General features: G+C 43.9%; 2 protein-coding genes across 25 annotated transcripts in view; one reads left to right on the forward strand and one right to left on the reverse strand.

Annotated features, from left to right (window-relative positions):
• The window catches only part of MTSS1 (MTSS I-BAR domain containing 1), a 152,149-nt gene extending 145,450 nt beyond the window's left edge, over positions 1–6,699 (forward strand). For 13 of the 24 annotated variants that reach the window (XM_081874193.1, XM_081874199.1, XM_081874177.1 and 10 more), the window contains 3 exons: positions 1,471–1,635; positions 2,377–2,548; positions 3,219–6,699. In XM_081874193.1, the coding sequence (XP_081730319.1) occupies positions 1,471–1,635; positions 2,377–2,548; positions 3,219–3,904 (1,023 nt within the window). In that variant the 3' untranslated portion in view covers positions 3,905–6,699. The remainder of the gene's footprint in view (positions 1–1,470; positions 1,636–2,376; positions 2,549–3,218) is intronic. The other 11 variants (XM_081874191.1, XM_081874194.1, XM_081874197.1 and 8 more) reach the window with 1 other exon arrangement.
• A 1,464-nt stretch (positions 6,700–8,163) lies between these two features.
• NDUFB9 (NADH:ubiquinone oxidoreductase subunit B9) lies at positions 8,164–14,466 on the reverse strand. The gene is made up of 4 exons (XM_081874730.1): positions 14,317–14,466; positions 10,880–11,072; positions 8,888–9,001; positions 8,164–8,422 (listed from the first exon to the last, which is right to left on the reverse strand). The coding sequence occupies exons 1-4, from the start codon at positions 14,400–14,402 to the stop codon at positions 8,291–8,293; spliced, it is 525 nt and encodes a 174-aa protein (XP_081730856.1). The 5' UTR covers positions 14,403–14,466; the 3' UTR covers positions 8,164–8,290.
• Positions 14,467–17,379: the final 2,913 nt, after the last annotated feature.

The raw sequence follows: 17,379 nt of genomic DNA on the forward strand, positions 1-17,379 counted from the left end.
GTGCTTCCCTTTCTGAAATACACACCAGCAGGAGTGTTTCTTCTTATTTTAAAGGGGTACGTGGCGAATTAACACCCAGGTGCACCTTTCAGAAATTATGTGCCTTTGGATTTGGGTATCCTTACATGGGTTCAAAACATGGCATGAGAAACTGCCCTCATCTAAACGACGTAACGATGCACTGGGCTGAGTTTACATTTGAACTTAAAGTACTTTTGTCTTATTAAATGAATATTCACTGACAAAGTGATTCTTAAAAAGCCTTCATATGAAGCGGCACCCCCACCTACCTGCTAATATTTATTTACTTTGTGTGAATAAGTAGGAGCTCCATGCTATTTACAGGATATTTACTGGATTGGAGGAAGGCTGGGGAGCTTCAGCTCTTGCTAATAGATCTCCAGACCTTTATAGAGAGAAATAGCCAGTTTTCTCTCCCTTACATCTTAAGGGAGCTTTGTTTCCAAACAAGATCTGGTTGCAAGGCTGATACCCATAGCAAGGACTCTTCCCTTTAGTGCACATCCTTGGCACTTTTCAGATGTTTAAAGTTCCTCACATATTTATCTCAGTAATGCTTACAATTGCCCTGCCAGGGACATTTGTATTACAACACCCCCCCCTTACTACAAATTAGGGGCAAGGAGGTTTGATCTTGCCCTTAACAATAAGCCTGAACATTATCTATTTATGGGGAAATTGTGATGGTTTGTTACCTGGGGTAGCTTTTGAAGTTACACATTTTTGGGGAGGGGGACAGGAAGCACAGATGTTTCATTCTTCCAGTTCTCTGCAGCGTTTTTAATGTCTGTTGCCTCTCCGTTGAACAGCTGTGCATTGCTATCCTGTCCCCCAAACCCTCCCACCCATTGGCCCAGTCACATTAAAATGACGCCATGTTTCTGGCACTGTATTTTTATCAACGTGGCTGTAAAACAGTTTTTTAAAAAAACCCAAATTATTTCCTCCTTCAGCCATTTGGAAAGGGCCTTTGTGTGTTGGCAGCTTATTCCTCAAAATGGAGATTTCCCCAACTATATATTAAAATAGGCTTAGGAAAACCAAGATTTTATGAAATCCTAGCAAATGGAGCCAACAAAGTTGACTTCCTTTCGCTGCATTTCCTCCCCTGTTTGTTCTAGAGGGTTGGGAGAAACCCCAGAACAGATCAAGGGTTTTTTTTTGGGGGGGGGGGAAGAGGGAGGGACTCTCATCCTCAGCTTCCTAAGCCATCACTTAGGAAGCTGAGATCATTACACCAGTCACTGACGCACTGCTGTGCTGTTGCTCCTGCAATGTAGTCAACCTGGCCTGTGCCTTGCTTTGAAGGCAAAGCTGTCCATGAGTTCAGAAAAACAACATCTTAAGACTGGTGACTTTCCTTTAATAAAAAGCAGAGAGCCCAGCACGTATCTTTGCAGAGAATATGCAATCTGCGTAAACTTTTGACTAATGGGATTTTTCCTCTAGGATTGGGCTAAGCCAGGTCCTTATGACCAGCCCTTGGTAAATACTTTGCAACGCCGGAAGGAAAAACGAGAAGGAGACCCCGCCGGGGGAGCACAGAGTGGACCAGCTCTGGCCACTGAGGAAACCCAGAGGCCTCGGAGCATGACTGTGTCGGCCGCCCCAAGGGTGAGACTCTGTTGTTCTTTGTTGTGTCCCCAGTAGACCTGTTCATCCAGTACCAAACTGGCCCAACTGAGCCCCAATGGTCTTCTAAGCTGCGCAGACATTTGCTGCTTATCGTAGAGTTGGAAGGGTCCGAAAGGTCATCCACTCCAGCCCCCTGCAATGTTGGAATCTTGGCTAAAGCATCTGTGACAGATGGCCATCCAACCTCTGCTTAAACCAAGGAAGGAAGGAATCGAAGGAAGGAGCCCACATCCTCCTGAGAGAGCCCGCTCCACTGTTGGACAGCTCTTACTGTTGCGCTTACTTGCAGAGCTTGAACACTTACTTTGTGACGTTTTGGTTGGTCTAACCATCTAGCGGGAATACAGTCATACCTCTTGTTACGTTTGCTTCAGGTTTGCTTCACGTCTTTTCAGATTGCGTCCCATGGCGACCCGAAAGTACCGGAAATGGTTACTTCTGGGTTTTGCCGCATGCGCAGACGCTTGAAATAACGTCGCACCCATGCGTAGAAGCTGCGAATCGCGGCATGCGCAGATGTGGGTTGCGTTCTGCTCATGTTTCGAACAGGGCTCCGGAACGGATCCCTTTCACAACTAAAGCTACCACTGTAATTTTGTAATAATCTACTTTGTGCAGAAGGGGTTGCAGAAAGGGTTGTCACAGCAAGAGGCCCTGGGGGATCATCCTAGCTATCGCTGTTCCGCAATCCTAACAAGAGGGCCTCTGTTGTCTTTTTAGCAAGGAGAGGAGATGGAGGCCTGCGAAGAGCTGGCTCTGGCTCTGACTCGAGGGCTGCAGCTGGACACTCAGAGGAGCAGCCGGGATTCCCTGCAGTGTTCCAGCGGCTACAGCACCCAAACGACCACACCTTGCTGCTCAGAGGACACCATCCCCTCGCAAGGTAAGCAATGTGTGTGTCCATTTTTTGCTTCTTTGGAACGGCCAAGCCAAGAAAGTTGCTGCACCTCTCAAGCCTTCTGCATGCTGCAGACTTTGTGCATTTTTACAAAGGCTCATCATGTGTTGAAGAGATGGTAGTAAGGAGAGCTGAAAAGAATGTTGTTATTTCACATCTGACAACCAATATGTCCCTTTGCTTTCAGATAGGACATGGGTAGAAGAGTCTAAAAGCCCAGGACACGAAATTTCATATCCCTCTAGCAGCTATGGTGGCTCATTTGCCAGGAGTAATGTATTTAGCATTAACTCTGGAAATGTTACATATACAGTGATACCTTGGTTCTCGAATGGCTTGGTTCCTGAACGCCACAAACCCAGAATTAAGTGTTCTGGTTTGCAAATTTTTTTGGAAGCCGAACTTCCGACGCAGCTTGCACTTGACTGCAGGAAGCTCCTGTGCCCAATTGGAAGCCGTGCCTTGGTTTTCGAATGGTTCCCAGAGTCAAACGGACTGTTGGAATGGATTAAGTTTGACAACCAAGGTACCGCTGTACTCAATTCTGACCAAACTAAGCCTCCTATGTAAATTTTGCTCATCCTGCTGCAGTTAGCGGCAGTGAAATAAAAGCTCGCAGCAGTTGAACAGCAGTAGTTTCCTGACTTGCCTTTTCCACCCCCAGTTTCGGACTACGACTATTTCTCCGTCAGCGGGGACCAAGAGCCGGAGCAGCAGGAATTCGACAAGTCTTCGACTATTCCGAGAAACAGCGACATCAGCCAGTCGTACCGCCGCATGTTCCACGCCAAGCGCCCTGCGTCCACCGCAGGCCTCCCCACCACCCTTGGGCCTGTGCTGGTTACTCCTGGCGTGGCAACCATCCGGCGGACCCCTTCCACCAAACCGACGGTCCGGCGTGGGACCATAGGGGCAGGGCCGATACCCATCAAGACGCCCGTGATTCCGGTCAAGACGCCAACCGTCCCAGACATGCCGGGGGGGCTGCCCAGTGTGCCAAGTGGGGCTGAAGAAAGCCCTGAGCAAAGCCCAGAGGCCGGAGGCGGCAACCCGGTTGGAGTCGGTGCAGCCTTGCCGTGGAGCGGTCAGGCACCAGCCAACCCTCCCGCTGTGAGCCAGAAGCCGAGTGCCGGAGAGGAGCAGAGACAGCCAGCCGGGGAAAGGGAAGGAGAGCCTGGAGAAAGGGAGAGCCCCAACATGACTGCTCCCCCATGCCAGCCGGTGCCTCAGTTGGGGGACCAGAATCTGGGAGAGGCCCCGCAAGGCGAAGACATGCTCAATGCGATTCGCCGGGGCGTGAAGCTGAAGAAGACCACCACAAACGACCGCTCGGCGCCCCGCATTTCCTAGATGCTGGACCACTGCCATTTGACCAGCTTAACAGAGACTGAACTACCTGATGAAACCGTCTGTTGTCCATTCCACTGTACAATCAGAATTTGCAGGATGCTCATTAGCAAAGCAGCTGGAAACGTTCTTTAAAATGGAGGGCAGCGGGGGTGGGAGGAGGGAGGGGACCTGCAAACTAAATCGCTTAAGGCACAGCCTCTTTCTGATATATATATAATTTTTTTTTTTGTAAATACTGCTGATTATTATTTTTTTCCTGCACATTTTTAACCTGAGTTTCCCTTTTGATTCCCCCCCCCCCCCGAAGGTGCCAAATCCTGTGTAACTTTTTTATAAACACTTTGTACAAAACAAAAGGAAAAAAAAGTTTTACATGCGTATGAAGAAGATCAAGTAGCTTAAACTTCGGCAAGGAGAGAGGAGTAGCAATGCATTTTCGCTCTCCCCGGGAATTTTTATTTTTTATTTTTTTTTGCAAAGCACCTTGTCATGAGAAGGTTGCGAAAACCAGCTTTTGTTTTTTAACGTACGAAGGACGTGGCAAGAAAAAGGTCCTCGCTGAAGTACAGTGACTTTTTTTTTATGTTTGAAAGGCAGGAAACAGCAGCTGATTGATTAAAGCAATATATAGTGGAAGAGAGAGAGAGGGGGAGAGCCTGTAATTGGTTAGTATTTAGGGGATAGGAAAAGGGGAGGGACTTTACTGTTGCACAAAAGTAGCTTAGCGGTAGCTTCAAGATACATGCGTCCGAATAAGCCATATTGGATTGCAGTGTTTGTTTATGTAGGAAGTATATGGGCGCTTTACACTAGGAACACCTCCTGTGTTTAGCCTCTCCCATTAAAATTTGTCAAGGCTCCATAAGATCTCCTGCCTAAGAAGAGCCTCTGTGGACTGTTCCTTTTATTAATAATAATTTGTATTATTCCACCCCACCCTTGTCTTCAGGACTGCACAAGCAAAAACTTTTGTCAAGTCATGCCATCTTAAGCCAGGTTAGACTTAAGAACCTTTTTTGTTTTCTCCCTTCACGTTGTCTCGTTTTTTTCTTTTTCTTTTGTTAGGGGACAGTAACGAAGAAGTGGAGAGAAAGAAATGCGTAGACTTGAAAAGGGTTATGGTGGGGAGATTTACCAGGGAGTTCTTAGTTAAAAACTTCTCATTATACTGGCTATGCTCAGCAGGCTGGGCAGCTTAAACAAACAAACAGCAAACACCCCACTAGTTTTGAGGAAACAACTTGATCTGATGGGGAACCAGCTGAGAATTCTGATGAAATGAGAAACGTTTATCGTAAGGGGGCCTGTTTTTCCTTCTCTTAAGTGACATTTTGGGTTGGCTTTTTTCATAAATGCTAAAAGCTTTGGGGGAATGCGGGAGGGAACGGGCACACAGCTCTGCTTTTTTTATTTATTACAGGGGTTACAGGGGGTTGACCTTTTTTTTTTAAAGAGACTTCTTAGCAACGAATTTTAGGAAAGCTGTTAATAAATTTATAGGTGGGGTTTTTTTTCCTTCTCTTTTCTTAACATGAAAATTGCTGTGATTATAATCCATTTCATGGGGTCGGTAGAAAACGTGCATCACTCGTGCACCACGGGTGTGCTGCAGTTTTGTGGGTTGTGTCTTTTTCTTTTAAAGCATTCTGCAGTCTAAACAAATACCGTCTGCCTTATCTCTATATGGGCAACGCAAGCGGAATTAACGGTTCAACAGACCTGCGTGTTGGTGGTTGCAGAGAAATAGCCCCTACAGCGGGAGGAGCTCATTTGGGCGTATGCTCACACATCTACTCCTCCACGGACATTCTTGAGACTCCTATTGGCTGCCATCTTGCCTACATAACCTCTTATGCTTTAAATACATAACTGCATTGGATGTGAGACGTATTGTAAAACTGTTATAGTCACTGTGTTCTATATACATTTACACTGCTGTGGTTGCTTAACACTTTTTTAAGTTATGGCTTCAGAAGCAAAAAACAAAACAAAAAACACACAAGACAAAAAAAGCATGATCAAGCATTGATAAAGCTCTCCTTTGATGAAAAACAAGCTCCTTATTACTTTGAAACATACATTAAAACAAGTAGTGCCTCTGGTATAATTAAGCCCACCCAATCTTGATGAAATAGCGGATGCGTTCTGCAAATGATGCTTCAAGATCTTTTCCCCATCACTAAACTAAGGTGGGGCGGGGAAAACAGTAATTGGACTAAAATGGATGCAGGGGGTCACGATCATCTCCTGGCAAGCTTCATGTTGAAATCAGCTGGCATTTCACAAGGGCTCAGCAGTACTCTTGTATAATTCCCGTTAGTTTTTGTGGGGCTTGGGCAGGAGAAATTCCTGATGGATTGGATCCAAAAGGTATGCATACAAAACATTTTTTTTTAAATCCAGCTGTATTCAAGAAGTGCAGCTCCTCTTTAGTTCTTTAAACACTAGGATTTACTCTTGGTTTAAAATTTTATTATCAAAACTGTTGCCAAAATTCAATGTTTAGGGTGTAACAAACCACTTTGAATCATTCTGTTGGGTTTAATTTTTTTTGGTGTGTGTTCCTTGCCTATTGTAAAAGCAGTGTCACCGTTTTTTAAAGGAAAAGATGTTTCTAATGGTAAGTTATTGTGGTTTAGTTGCTAGTTTGTACTGAGAGTTGACCTCTCCCCTCATGCATTTTTGTTCTGAATTGCTATAAATAAAAAATTGCTGTTAACTGTGTTACCCTTCTACATTGTAATGATTGCTTACAGCCTATATTATAAATAAAGACCTGCTAATAAACCTCCTCATATTTTAGTTGCCTAATCTTACTCCATGACCCCCATTTCAATAAAAGGCTTTGCCACTATGCCTTTTTAAACACCAGCGTATTATATAGCAAAGTATGAACTGGGCGTTAACCACAAAACTGACACACAGAAAAAAGGAACGTTTCATTGCAGGTAAGAGAAGTGTGTTTGAATATTCCATATACCTTCCAGTGTAGTATGTTCACCTGACATTGTAGCCTTCCATATCTTTTCCCCCTGTCTTCCCATCAAAGTATGCCCAAGGCAGCTAACAAAACAGCGTGACCCACATTTTGTTGACTTCCCAGTACAAAGTGGATGGTATAACATAGCTGCATCTCACTGTACTTGGTTGGAAAGAGGATCCAATTGCACAGCTTGATGACTGAAGAAAATACGGGCTGTAGCAGTACAAGAACTTAGGGTTGCACATCAAGACATCCTCTTTCACCCCCTTGCCTACTTTCCCCACCTGATTGTAGGAAATCATTGTGCTAATAGGATGACTTTGTTGGATACAACCCTATTACAATAAGCTTATCTTCATCAACAAGGGCATGATACGTTGAATGCTTTGTCCTCATAGGTTTAGTGTGAAATGGCTACTGAATTATGTAAAAACAGTGAATTCTGGAGGTGACCTGAGCATGGTATGTAGAGGCTGTTTTCTCTGGAACAAGGATGGGGAAACTCCAGATGTAGTGGTCCTACAGCTTCCATTATCATTTGCCATAGCAGCTGAGGCTGATGGCTGCCGCAACATCCCCTGTAAAGACGAGGTTCACCACCCCTCTTTTAGAGCAATAATAATCTTGAGTGGCAGCCCATGGCCCAGGTCTGTTGCATTTCATATCCACACTGCTGCTCGCATAAGGCAATTCCCAACCTATACATGGAACCAGACTGCTTAAGAAGGGCAGAGTGTCAACACACTCATCGTTCCCCACCAATATCTGGAGGATAAGGACTCCCAAGAATACATAACTGGGCAATGGGGGCAGCAGTTTTAAACAGAGGGTGTCCCTACTTTGGGAGAAACTGTTTTGTGCAATGGGTTGTCATGCCAACTATGCGATTCAAACTTGCCCAAGCGTTAATCTTCTCAACTTCTGGAAGCAGCATAAGAAGACATTATAAACAGTTCCAGGTAAGGGGTTCCATAATTAAAGAGGTGCTCTTCTCCCTGTATATACTGATACTAAAACAACATATAGTGGTACCTCGGGTTAAGAACTTAATTCATTCTGGAGGTCTGTTCTTAACCTGAGGTACCACTTTAGCTAATGGTGCCTCCCGCTGCTGCGCAATTTCTGTTCTCATCCAGAAGCAAAGTTCTTAACCCAAGGTACTATTTCTGGGTTAGCAGAGTCTGTAACCTGAAGCATCTGTAACCTGAGGTACCACTGTACTGAGGCAGATGAGGTGCTACCATAGTCCACACTTGGATGTTCACACAAACGCCACTGATTGACACTGAACTTTTATTTTATTGGGTACATGTACCACAGTAATGCATGCAGAAAATTCTTTTTACTGGTAGGGCTTAATCTCCTCTTGGAGAAGTGTTTTTGTACATGGAAAATTGATCCTTTTATGCTGGACGCTCCCGTGGCCTAGTGACATACTGCCACCACAGGGGAGGCAGGTGTCCCTCCTTCCGTGCTGGAGGTAGGGCTTCCGTCTTGGGTCCATCTGCTGGGGTTTCTTCTTGAAGCTGCTGAACCTAGAGAGTGAAACCCAAGTCAGTAGCCACCAAGAGTACATCTCCAAGCGTTTATTTATAGTGTTGCCCGCTTCAAGCTTGGTGCCCATACATTTCCACAGGAGACTATAGCAATGCATGCTTGTGTCCTGCTGGACTGAACATGTATCAGAAAGTTTCCCATGCCAAGATAAGATGGAAGTACTATCTGGTATCCTGACCGGGGAGAGAAGAAGCTATCCAGATTAGCCACTTAGTTCGGGATGGGCAACATGCCGCTGAAATGCAGTGCTGTGCATTTGCAAAGTGAGAATGAGCTTTCAAAGATGATAATGTATCTAGGCTTCATGGTAATGATGACGTTTAAAGACAGGTTGTTAGGAAACAAGCAGAATGTCTAAATATATGCGACTGCCATTTCTTTTGTCTTTCAACACACAGAAATCTACACTGCAGTACACGTAGTAGAGAAGAAGCAAGACTAACCTCTTTCTCCCAGCTTTCCATCCTCAGCTTCTTCCACTGTTCTCTCTTGGCAAAGTAGTCAGGATACATTGCCTTCTCTGAAGGATGCCATAAATCTAGGAACCATTCGGGTGCCTGTCAGATTGGAAACCAGACCATAACTTAAAATACTGCAATAACAATGTAGGCAAAGATTGCTTGTCTCTTTGAAGGCACAATGTTTTTCCTGTAACGCTTCAATGTGTTCCTTTGTTTAAGAGGCTAGATTAATAAAAGACCCAGTAGACTAGTTTAATAAAGACCTAGTAATTTTTAGGCTTGAATTGCTGCAATGTGCAGTTTAAACCAAATTGAGAAGAAATAATTACAAGGTGTGCACCCCATTGTGGGGCTTCAACTTGTGCCACACAACTACTCTTCAGTCAGAAGATCCTACAATAAAATACTGGACTATAGTCGGGAGAGCTAATAGAATAAATATCATCCATCCACCTTCCAAAAGACTCCCAATGAGCCTAAATGAAGAGGGAAGAGGCCATAGCTTGCCCAGAGCTCAGTGCGAGAGCTTTCTTTATATGCAAAAGGTTCAGTCCCCACCATCTCCATGTTGGAGCGAGCAGCGTGGCTGGTAAGACACAGAACAGTTCTACATCGGACTACGTGACAGCTTCACATACCCAATGAAAAATACTATACATTTCCTCATGGGCTCCAATGGCAGCATACTGAGCAGCTACTAGAAAAGAAGAAATTTCGCCATCCAACTCATTTGGCAGAAGTATGGGCAGAAGTACCTCACTTTCCAAATGAATGGTTGGTTGCCAGGGGCCATTTGGGCATGCACTACCTTCCCAATATGTAATATTTATTTATTTATTTATTTATTTATTTATTCATTCATTCATTCATTCATTCATTCATTCATTCATTCATTTTTTATACCCTGCCCATCTGGCTGGGCTTCCCCAGCCACTCTGGGCGGCTTCCAAAAGAATATTAAAATACTGTGATACATCAAACATTAAAAGCTTCCCTAAACAGGGCTGCCTTCAGATGTCTTCTACAAGACTGGTAGTTGTTGTTCTCTTTGACATCTGGTGGGAGGGTGTTCCACAGGGAGGGCGCCACTACCGAGAAGGCCCTCTGCCTGGTTCCCTGTAACTTGGCTTCTCGCAGTGAGGGAACTGCTAGAAGGCCCTCGGTGCTGGACTTCAGTGTCCGGGTAGAACGATGGGGGTGGAGACGCTCCTTCAGGTATACTGGACCGAGGCCGTTTAGGGCTTTAAAGGTCAGCACCAACACTTTGAATCGTGCTCAGAAATGTACTGGGAGCCAATGTAGGTCTTTCAAGACCGGTGTTATATGGTCTCGGAGGCTGCCCCCAGTCACCAGTTTGTAGGGTTCCAGTGACCTGCAAATCACTCCCACCCGTTAAAATGATGGATCTTTTGGATAATATGATTCTTCTGCTGCTTCTGAAGCCGATAATGTGATCTATTTAAAGGATGCACATCTAACCCTCCAACTTGTACTCCTCTTCAGCATGGACGAATGAGAGTGACAGTAGGATCAATGCAGCACGTATTTGTATAATTGCAGCAGCAGCGCTGCTCAGTGCATCCATCTTCTTGCTTTTAGGAGGCACACAGGTTCCCCCTTTTGATAATACTTTACTGGAAGACAACTTGTGTGTTCTAACAAAAATTTGGTCTCTCTACCTCTCCATGACTTTGTTATGCCCAAGGCATGATACTTTTCTCACTTACATTTTCCCATGTCTGAAGTATACTCCTTGAACTTAACTATTTCATTTTCTTTGGGAAAAGAAAACACATCATCCCTTTCTTTTTCCCTTCTGACTGCTCAAAGGGTTGCCCCCCCCCCAATTTAGCATACTTCTTGTACTAATCAATACTCTCTGTTGAAACTATGATAACTATCCCAAGCATGTGCACAGTGCTGTTTGCAACGGATTACGGAGGTTAGTCACAAGTTGCCTTGTAATGCACTGACCTTGTAGCACTCATATCTCTCATAAGATGTGCCTCCTGGAGCATCAGGAAAGATGTAAGGTTCAGAGTGTTTATTTTCCCAAAATTCTTGTTCACCAGCCAGCAACAACTTGGATGCTTTCACCATATCTTTTTCATCCTTATGTTCATCAAACCGTGCTCTCAGCAGGCAGGCGAAGAATCGATATCTGTCCCTGAGAATGCAAGGAAAAAGAAAAAGATAACCATCGTGAAATTACAGGTCCCCGATACAGGCCAATGAAGATATAATGCTGCCTGATCTCCCAATCACAGTTACTAGAGAGGGCTCCTCTGCTCCTTTCCGCTTCTCAAACACAAATCCCTTTCCCCTTTTTAGAGCTAACCATGGTTATTATTTTTTTATGAACCATTTTTTAAAAAATCCAGTCTGCATTTCGGTCATTTTATGACGCTGTTTTAACAATAGCTTTCTCTGATGTTGCTAACTTTTAATGTCAATTTTATTATTTTATCACCATTTTAACAACTTATTTGTAATGCATTTTATAATGTAAACTGCAAAGGTGTGTAACTATTGTAGTGACAGAAGTAGCCCTGTTTGTACCATTCTGCAGTCGCTGAGAGTTAACACACTGTCAGATAGCTACACACAGATTACTCCATGGATAAAATGTCATGGGGCACCATGTTCATAGGACACCCTGTAAAATCCACAACCACTTACCCAATTTTCCTAATGCTCTAGATAAGAATTCTACTTAAGACTGTTGTAATACAACCATTTCTATGGAATGGCCACTAGAGGGATCTGGTGTGTAGATAATGTTTCACAAAATTAGAATTTTAGGCATAAAGTCCTAAATATTATCTAAGATTCTAACTAGTTGATTAACTATTTGGTTGTTATTTTGGCTCTTAAATACAGCTGTGCATGGCTGTGAGAGGATTTATAGCCATGGATCACATTTTAAGCACAATTGAGAGTGCTAGACACTCCTGAAGACCTAAATATTCCCTGTTTGGGAGGGAATTTAGCCCCAGATTATTCTGGTTGTCCCGTTTGGCAGCTTTTTCAGCTCTATAATATTGATTTTGAGATACAGAGAGCAGAACTATATACAAGCGTGTTCCCACCATAGATCTGAATGACAGCTTTGGCAGTTTTATTTTTAATCCCTTTCCTAACAATCCCTAGAATAGAACTGGTCCTTTTTTACAAAGGTGCCGCACAGTGGCTTGACATTTTCACTGAGCTACACAACACTACCCCAAGATCTAATTTCCTCGTTTGTCTACATGTGAATATATGATTGATTTGTCCCCATGTATATCACTTGAAACTTACTTTCAACCTCATCTGTCATTTTGTTGCCCATTCACCCAGTCTGGAGCGATTCTTTTGCAGCTCTTTCCAGTCTGCTTTATTTTTCAACATCTTGAATAATACGGTATCATCTGCAACCTGGTCACCTCACTGCTCAGCCCTTTACTTTAAGAACATAGGTGCTCCTGAGGAATATGGTGGTCAGGAAGCACAGCAAGGGGTAAACAATAATTAACACGGGAGCAAAGACCATCCGAAGCGACAACAAGACCGGTGAGCTCATCTTAACCCTTGTTACAATGATTTCAGGGAAATGCTCAAACCTCACCTGATCCCCTCAGCCCACCCACCAGCAAACATCAACAAATAGCAGAAAAATCACAAAATGGGTGAGGAGAAAAGAAAGAGAAGGGGGTGGGAGAATATTAATACCAGAAATATTAAAAGGTGAAATTTTGCCATGTCAGAAAGCTTGACATGCAAGGAATGTTGGCAAATGCACCATATTTCTATGTGAAACACAATAGTAATAAGTGTAATTAGAACGTTAGAGCGTTGGACTACAGCTAGTCAGCCCCAGGGTCAAAATCCTATTAGCTATGAAGCTCACAGTGACCTTGGGCCAATTACCATCTCTGAGCCTAGCTTTCCTAACAGGATCCACAGAAGGGCAATACCTTGATTAGGAATGTCTAGAAATTGTTCAGTTTGGTTGTGTATATTTTCATGTTTTACTTATTGCTTAGAACGACGTTTGTATGTTGTAGTTATGCATTTTTTCATGTTATAAGCCACCTCTGGCATGGTTTGAACTGTGGAAGGGCAGCATACAGATAAAAGTATGTATGTATGAAAGTATGTATGTATGTATAACTTAATACTATTAAGTCTTATCATGCTCTTTTTTGGAACTATTACAGTAGTAGTTCTCAGTGCCACCCTGGTGTGGCAGCAAGATTCAAGGACAATCAAGATTATATCTTGGGAATGATTCATGTTCTTATGTAGCTGCATTATTTTATACCTTCTAGATGTCCTATTACAAATCAAGCATGGCTAGGAGTGGTTTCTTTTTGTTTTCCTTTTCTTAAAAATAAAATTTATTAAGGTTTATAGGGAAAAAATACAAAACTTGATATATTTTTCCTTTTTTACCAAACCAAGACTTTCATATAGATACAATAAAAAACAGAAAGGTTGGACTAGATGACCCTTGGGTCCCTTCCAACTCCTTAAGATTCTATGAAAAAAATAAAAAAATCGGAGAGTAAAGAACTTTCAATTCTTCATCCGTCCGCTATATAAAAACAAAATTCACTGTTTTCCAAAGCATTTCTCATGAATTAAAAATCTCGTGTGGAGCGGGGAAATTTTTATTCTGAAAGAATGGTCCTGAGAAAAGTTTGAGGGCCACAGTCGGTGGGTCCTCTTAGTTTTAGATCACTGTTCACTACATCTGTTTGCAGACCACTTCAGCAGAGTTGGAAGTCACAAAACAAAGCTTTACGGCTTGTTTTCACCAGATAAGAATCTGAGCGACTTGCATAGCCCCCAAAGACTTCCGCAGACCTATAAGACTTACGTTTATTTGGTTCTATGTTTTCAAGAGAATTCCAAGAGTGCATATTTTGTGACTTTTAGAGATTTAGAAGATTTCTGTTTATTTGGTTTTGCAGAGAGTGCATATTTCATATTGTTCTGTATAGATTACATAAAGAGTTTCTATTGACATCGCCCTGTTGTACTTGGTCATCGTGTTGCCTTTGGATATTACTAGTTTTTGATTAAGCAGACCAGACTTACTATGCTCTTTTTTCCTCCCCCCTCTATTTCTTTTTGGTTCAACGGGGCTCCCTTTTCCCCTTCTGGCCCTGCCTCGCAGGGCTGTTGCTGCTGTCCTGGAGAAATGGGAGGGCCGTGAGGAAGAGACACAGAAGCAACCACGAGAGAAGCTGCCCGGCCCCCCGAGAGGAAAGACAGGAAAGAGGCGGACTAAGCGGAGGAGGTCGGAGCGAGGCCCAGTCACGGAGGAGGACAGAGGCCCTCCTTCTCCCTCGGACCTCCGCGGATAACGGGAGAGGGCGGCCAAAGAGAGGGGAGCGTCCCGGGGAGCAGCCCCCCCCGTCTCTCACCGGAAGATGCACCAGGACTCGAGGTGCCGCAGCGCCCGCTTGTAGAGACGCAGCACTTTCTGCTGGTGGGTCAGGTACGCCGCCATCTTGGCTGGGCCGCCAGCTTCTTCACCTTGCCAAGGAGGGCTCGCCGCAAGGGATCGTGGGAGGGTGACGTCAGAGGACGCGGCCTCTCCGGGCCGCCGTAGAAATACGGAGAGAGGCGGGGGTGGGGAATATAGAGATAGGAAAGAAGAATGTAGAGATAGGGAGGGAAAGGGTAGAGTGGGGCGAAGACGCAGATAGAGAGAAGGAATATAGAGAAACGCACAAGTCAGGTTAATTGGCAAAAAGCAGATAAGAGATATGGAGGCGCAGGTGACAGCAACAGCCAAGGCGACATTTTTCCACCTTCGCCGCATCAAGCAGTTGGTCCCTTACCTTTCCCGCCCCGACCATGTCTTCACTCAAACTTTAGGTTCTTCATAGGTCGTAGAAATGACTTGGTTTGACATTGTGGAGGCTTGCCGAAGGTTCCCTAACTTTTGAACCTGCAGAAGTAGACTGAAGCCGATGTTTGTGTGTGCTTTATTTTACAGTATTAAAAATGCCTAGCTTCGGATTACTTCGGTCAATCTGGACGTAGGACGTAAATGTCTGTGACTGGTTGTCTTTTTCATCTTGCCAATGCCACTGCTTCAGGTTTCCTCAGAGGCAAATATTCCCGCAAAAGCAAACAAGTAAAGCCCACCCCAAGCCGCTCATTTGAAATTCATGAGTACTCCAAGTCCGAACTCCCAAGTTTAAGACTTGTGCATTAGAAAAGGTGGGTGGGGGGGAGCTGTTTCTGTGGTTCACTAATAAATAGGCAAAATGCAGTGTTGTGTAGGAAAAGAAGCATTTGCCTAGTAGCTTTCATTCTTAAATAGACAGCCGCTCAACTTTGCTCTAAAACTAATTTGTTAGATGGTCAAACATGAAGGCTATGCAGACCTCTGATTGCATTGACCCATGAAGAATCTGAGGGAAGTATATTTCATTAAATACAGGCATTGTATTTAATATTATACATACCTTTCCTACCCTGACCTGGCCACAGTGATCCATGCAACTGTCATCTCCAGGCTTGATTATTGTAACTACGTGGGGCTGCCCTTGTAGCTGTCCCAGAAACTCCAGCGGGTGCAGAATGCAGCAGCGAGGCTCTTCACGGGGTCTCTGCCGTGGGAGCATATTCACCCAGTGTTTTCCCAGCTGCACTGGCTCCCGGTGGAGTACAGGGTCAGGTTCAAGGTGCTGGTTTTGACCTTTAAAGCCCTTCATGGCCTAGGACCCACGTACCTAAGGGACCATCTCTCCTGGTATGCCCCACGGAGGACCTTGATGACCTTGAGCAAGGGTCCCGAACCCTAAGGAAGTCAGATTAGCTTCACTGAAGGAGAATGTGATGAAAATGTTTTATAGATGGTATATGACACCTGTAAAATTAGCAAAGATGTATAAGGTTGAGAACAAATGTTGGAAGTGTAAAGATAAGGAAGGGACATTCTTTCATCAGTGGTGGGAATGTAAGAAAGTGAAAAGCTTTTGGGAAATGATATATAACGAGTTGAAAAAAATGTTAAGATATACTTTTGTGAAAAAACCCGAAGCTTTTCTCTTAGGTATGGTAGGAAAGGACATCAGAAGAAAGGACTGTAAGCTTTTCCAGTACGCGGTAACGGCAGCCAGAATCCTGTTAGCCCAGAGGTGGAAACAAGAGGAAATACCGACGATAGAAGAATGGAGACTAAAAATGACAGACTATGCAGAGCTGGACAAATTAACTGGGAAAATCAGATATACTAAAGATCAAAAGTTCATCGAAGACTGGGGGAAATTTGTGGATTATCTGAAAAATATATGTGGCGTGAATACAACGCTAGTGGGATTTAAAGAGGCACTGTAAAAAAAAAAGAAAACAAGTATTGTTTATTAGAAATAATGGGAGTAAGGAGGAAAAATGGCAATACAAAAAAAGGGAATGTGTATCAAAGGTATAACCATGAATGATTGTCAGAGACGCTGAAGGAAGTCAAAAAATAACTAAGATTTGTTGTAGGCGGGTTTAAACGAAAAATTGGATGAAATTTTATAAAAGGTATAATAATAAAAATTATTATAAAAAAAGGAAGTCAGATTAGCCTCAACCAGAGCCAGGGCCTTTTCAACACTGGCTCCGGCCTGGTGGAACGCTCTGTCTCATGAGACCAGGGCCCTGCTGGATCTGATTTCTTTCTGCAGGGCCTGTAAGACAGAGTTGTTCCACCTGGCCTTTGGCTTGGAGTCAATCTGATCCCCTCCCCCTCTTTCCCCCCCTTTCTCCTCCTGTGATGAGGCTGCATTTTAATGTTTTAATGTTGTATTTTAATCTAGTTTTTAAGTTGTATTCATTTAACTTGTTTTTATTATTGGTTGTTAGCCGCCCTGAGCCCGGCCTTGGCTAGGGAGGGAGGGGTATAAATAAAAATTATTATTATTATTATTATTATTATTATTATTATTAGTATGAAACTGGAGAAATGCACAGGCCAATTGGCCAAAGGCAGATAGAGATAAGGAATCAAGACAATTGCAGAGGCCAATAGGCAAAAAGCCGGTGCTTCCCTTCAGGCTGCCCTGGGGGCTTTTGAAGGTGGCTCCTTTTCCCAACCTTGTGCCTCCAGCGGTTTTTGGACTACAGTTCCCATCATCCCTTGCCACTGGTCTTGCTAGTCAGGGATGATGGGAGTTGTAGTTCAAAAACAGCTGGAGGCACAAGGTTGGGAAACACTGATTTATTAGAAAATGTCACCGCTGTAAATTTATATCGCCATGAGCAAGCTGTGTGACCTTGAGGCCAGTCCCCTGCTATCCACCACCCAGGATAAAACAGGGGCAGCAGGGTGGTAAAGGGAAACCATGTGCATTGGTAGCAGCAAATGCGGCGAATTAATCAAATACATTAAATCAATAAAGTTAAGGGCTTTGTTTTTTTGCTTTATTACATTTCCATGCGGCTTCTCCGCGCGAATCCCCGAAGCGGCTTGCCAACATTAAATTAAC

This window comes from Podarcis erhardii (genome assembly GCF_964252035.2).
Source record: "Podarcis erhardii genome assembly, chromosome: 8".
Classification (NCBI taxonomy): Eukaryota; Metazoa; Chordata; class Lepidosauria; order Squamata; family Lacertidae; genus Podarcis; species Podarcis erhardii.

What these genes read in the sequence shown, in the direction of transcription:
- NDUFB9 (XM_081874730.1), bottom strand. Translation starts at nt 14,402, where the DNA reads ATGGCGGCGTACCTGACCCACCAGCAGAAAGTGCTGCGTCTCTACAAG. An exon ending in AGAGATATGAGTGCTACAAG is followed by an intron (nt 9,002 to 10,879) that starts GTCAGTGCATTA and finishes CCAATCTGACAG; the next exon opens with GCACCCGAATGGTTCCTAGA. An exon ending in TGGAAAGCTGGGAGAAAGAG is followed by an intron (nt 8,423 to 8,887) that starts GTTAGTCTTGCT and finishes TTCACTCTCTAG; the next exon opens with GTTCAGCAGCTTCAAGAAGA.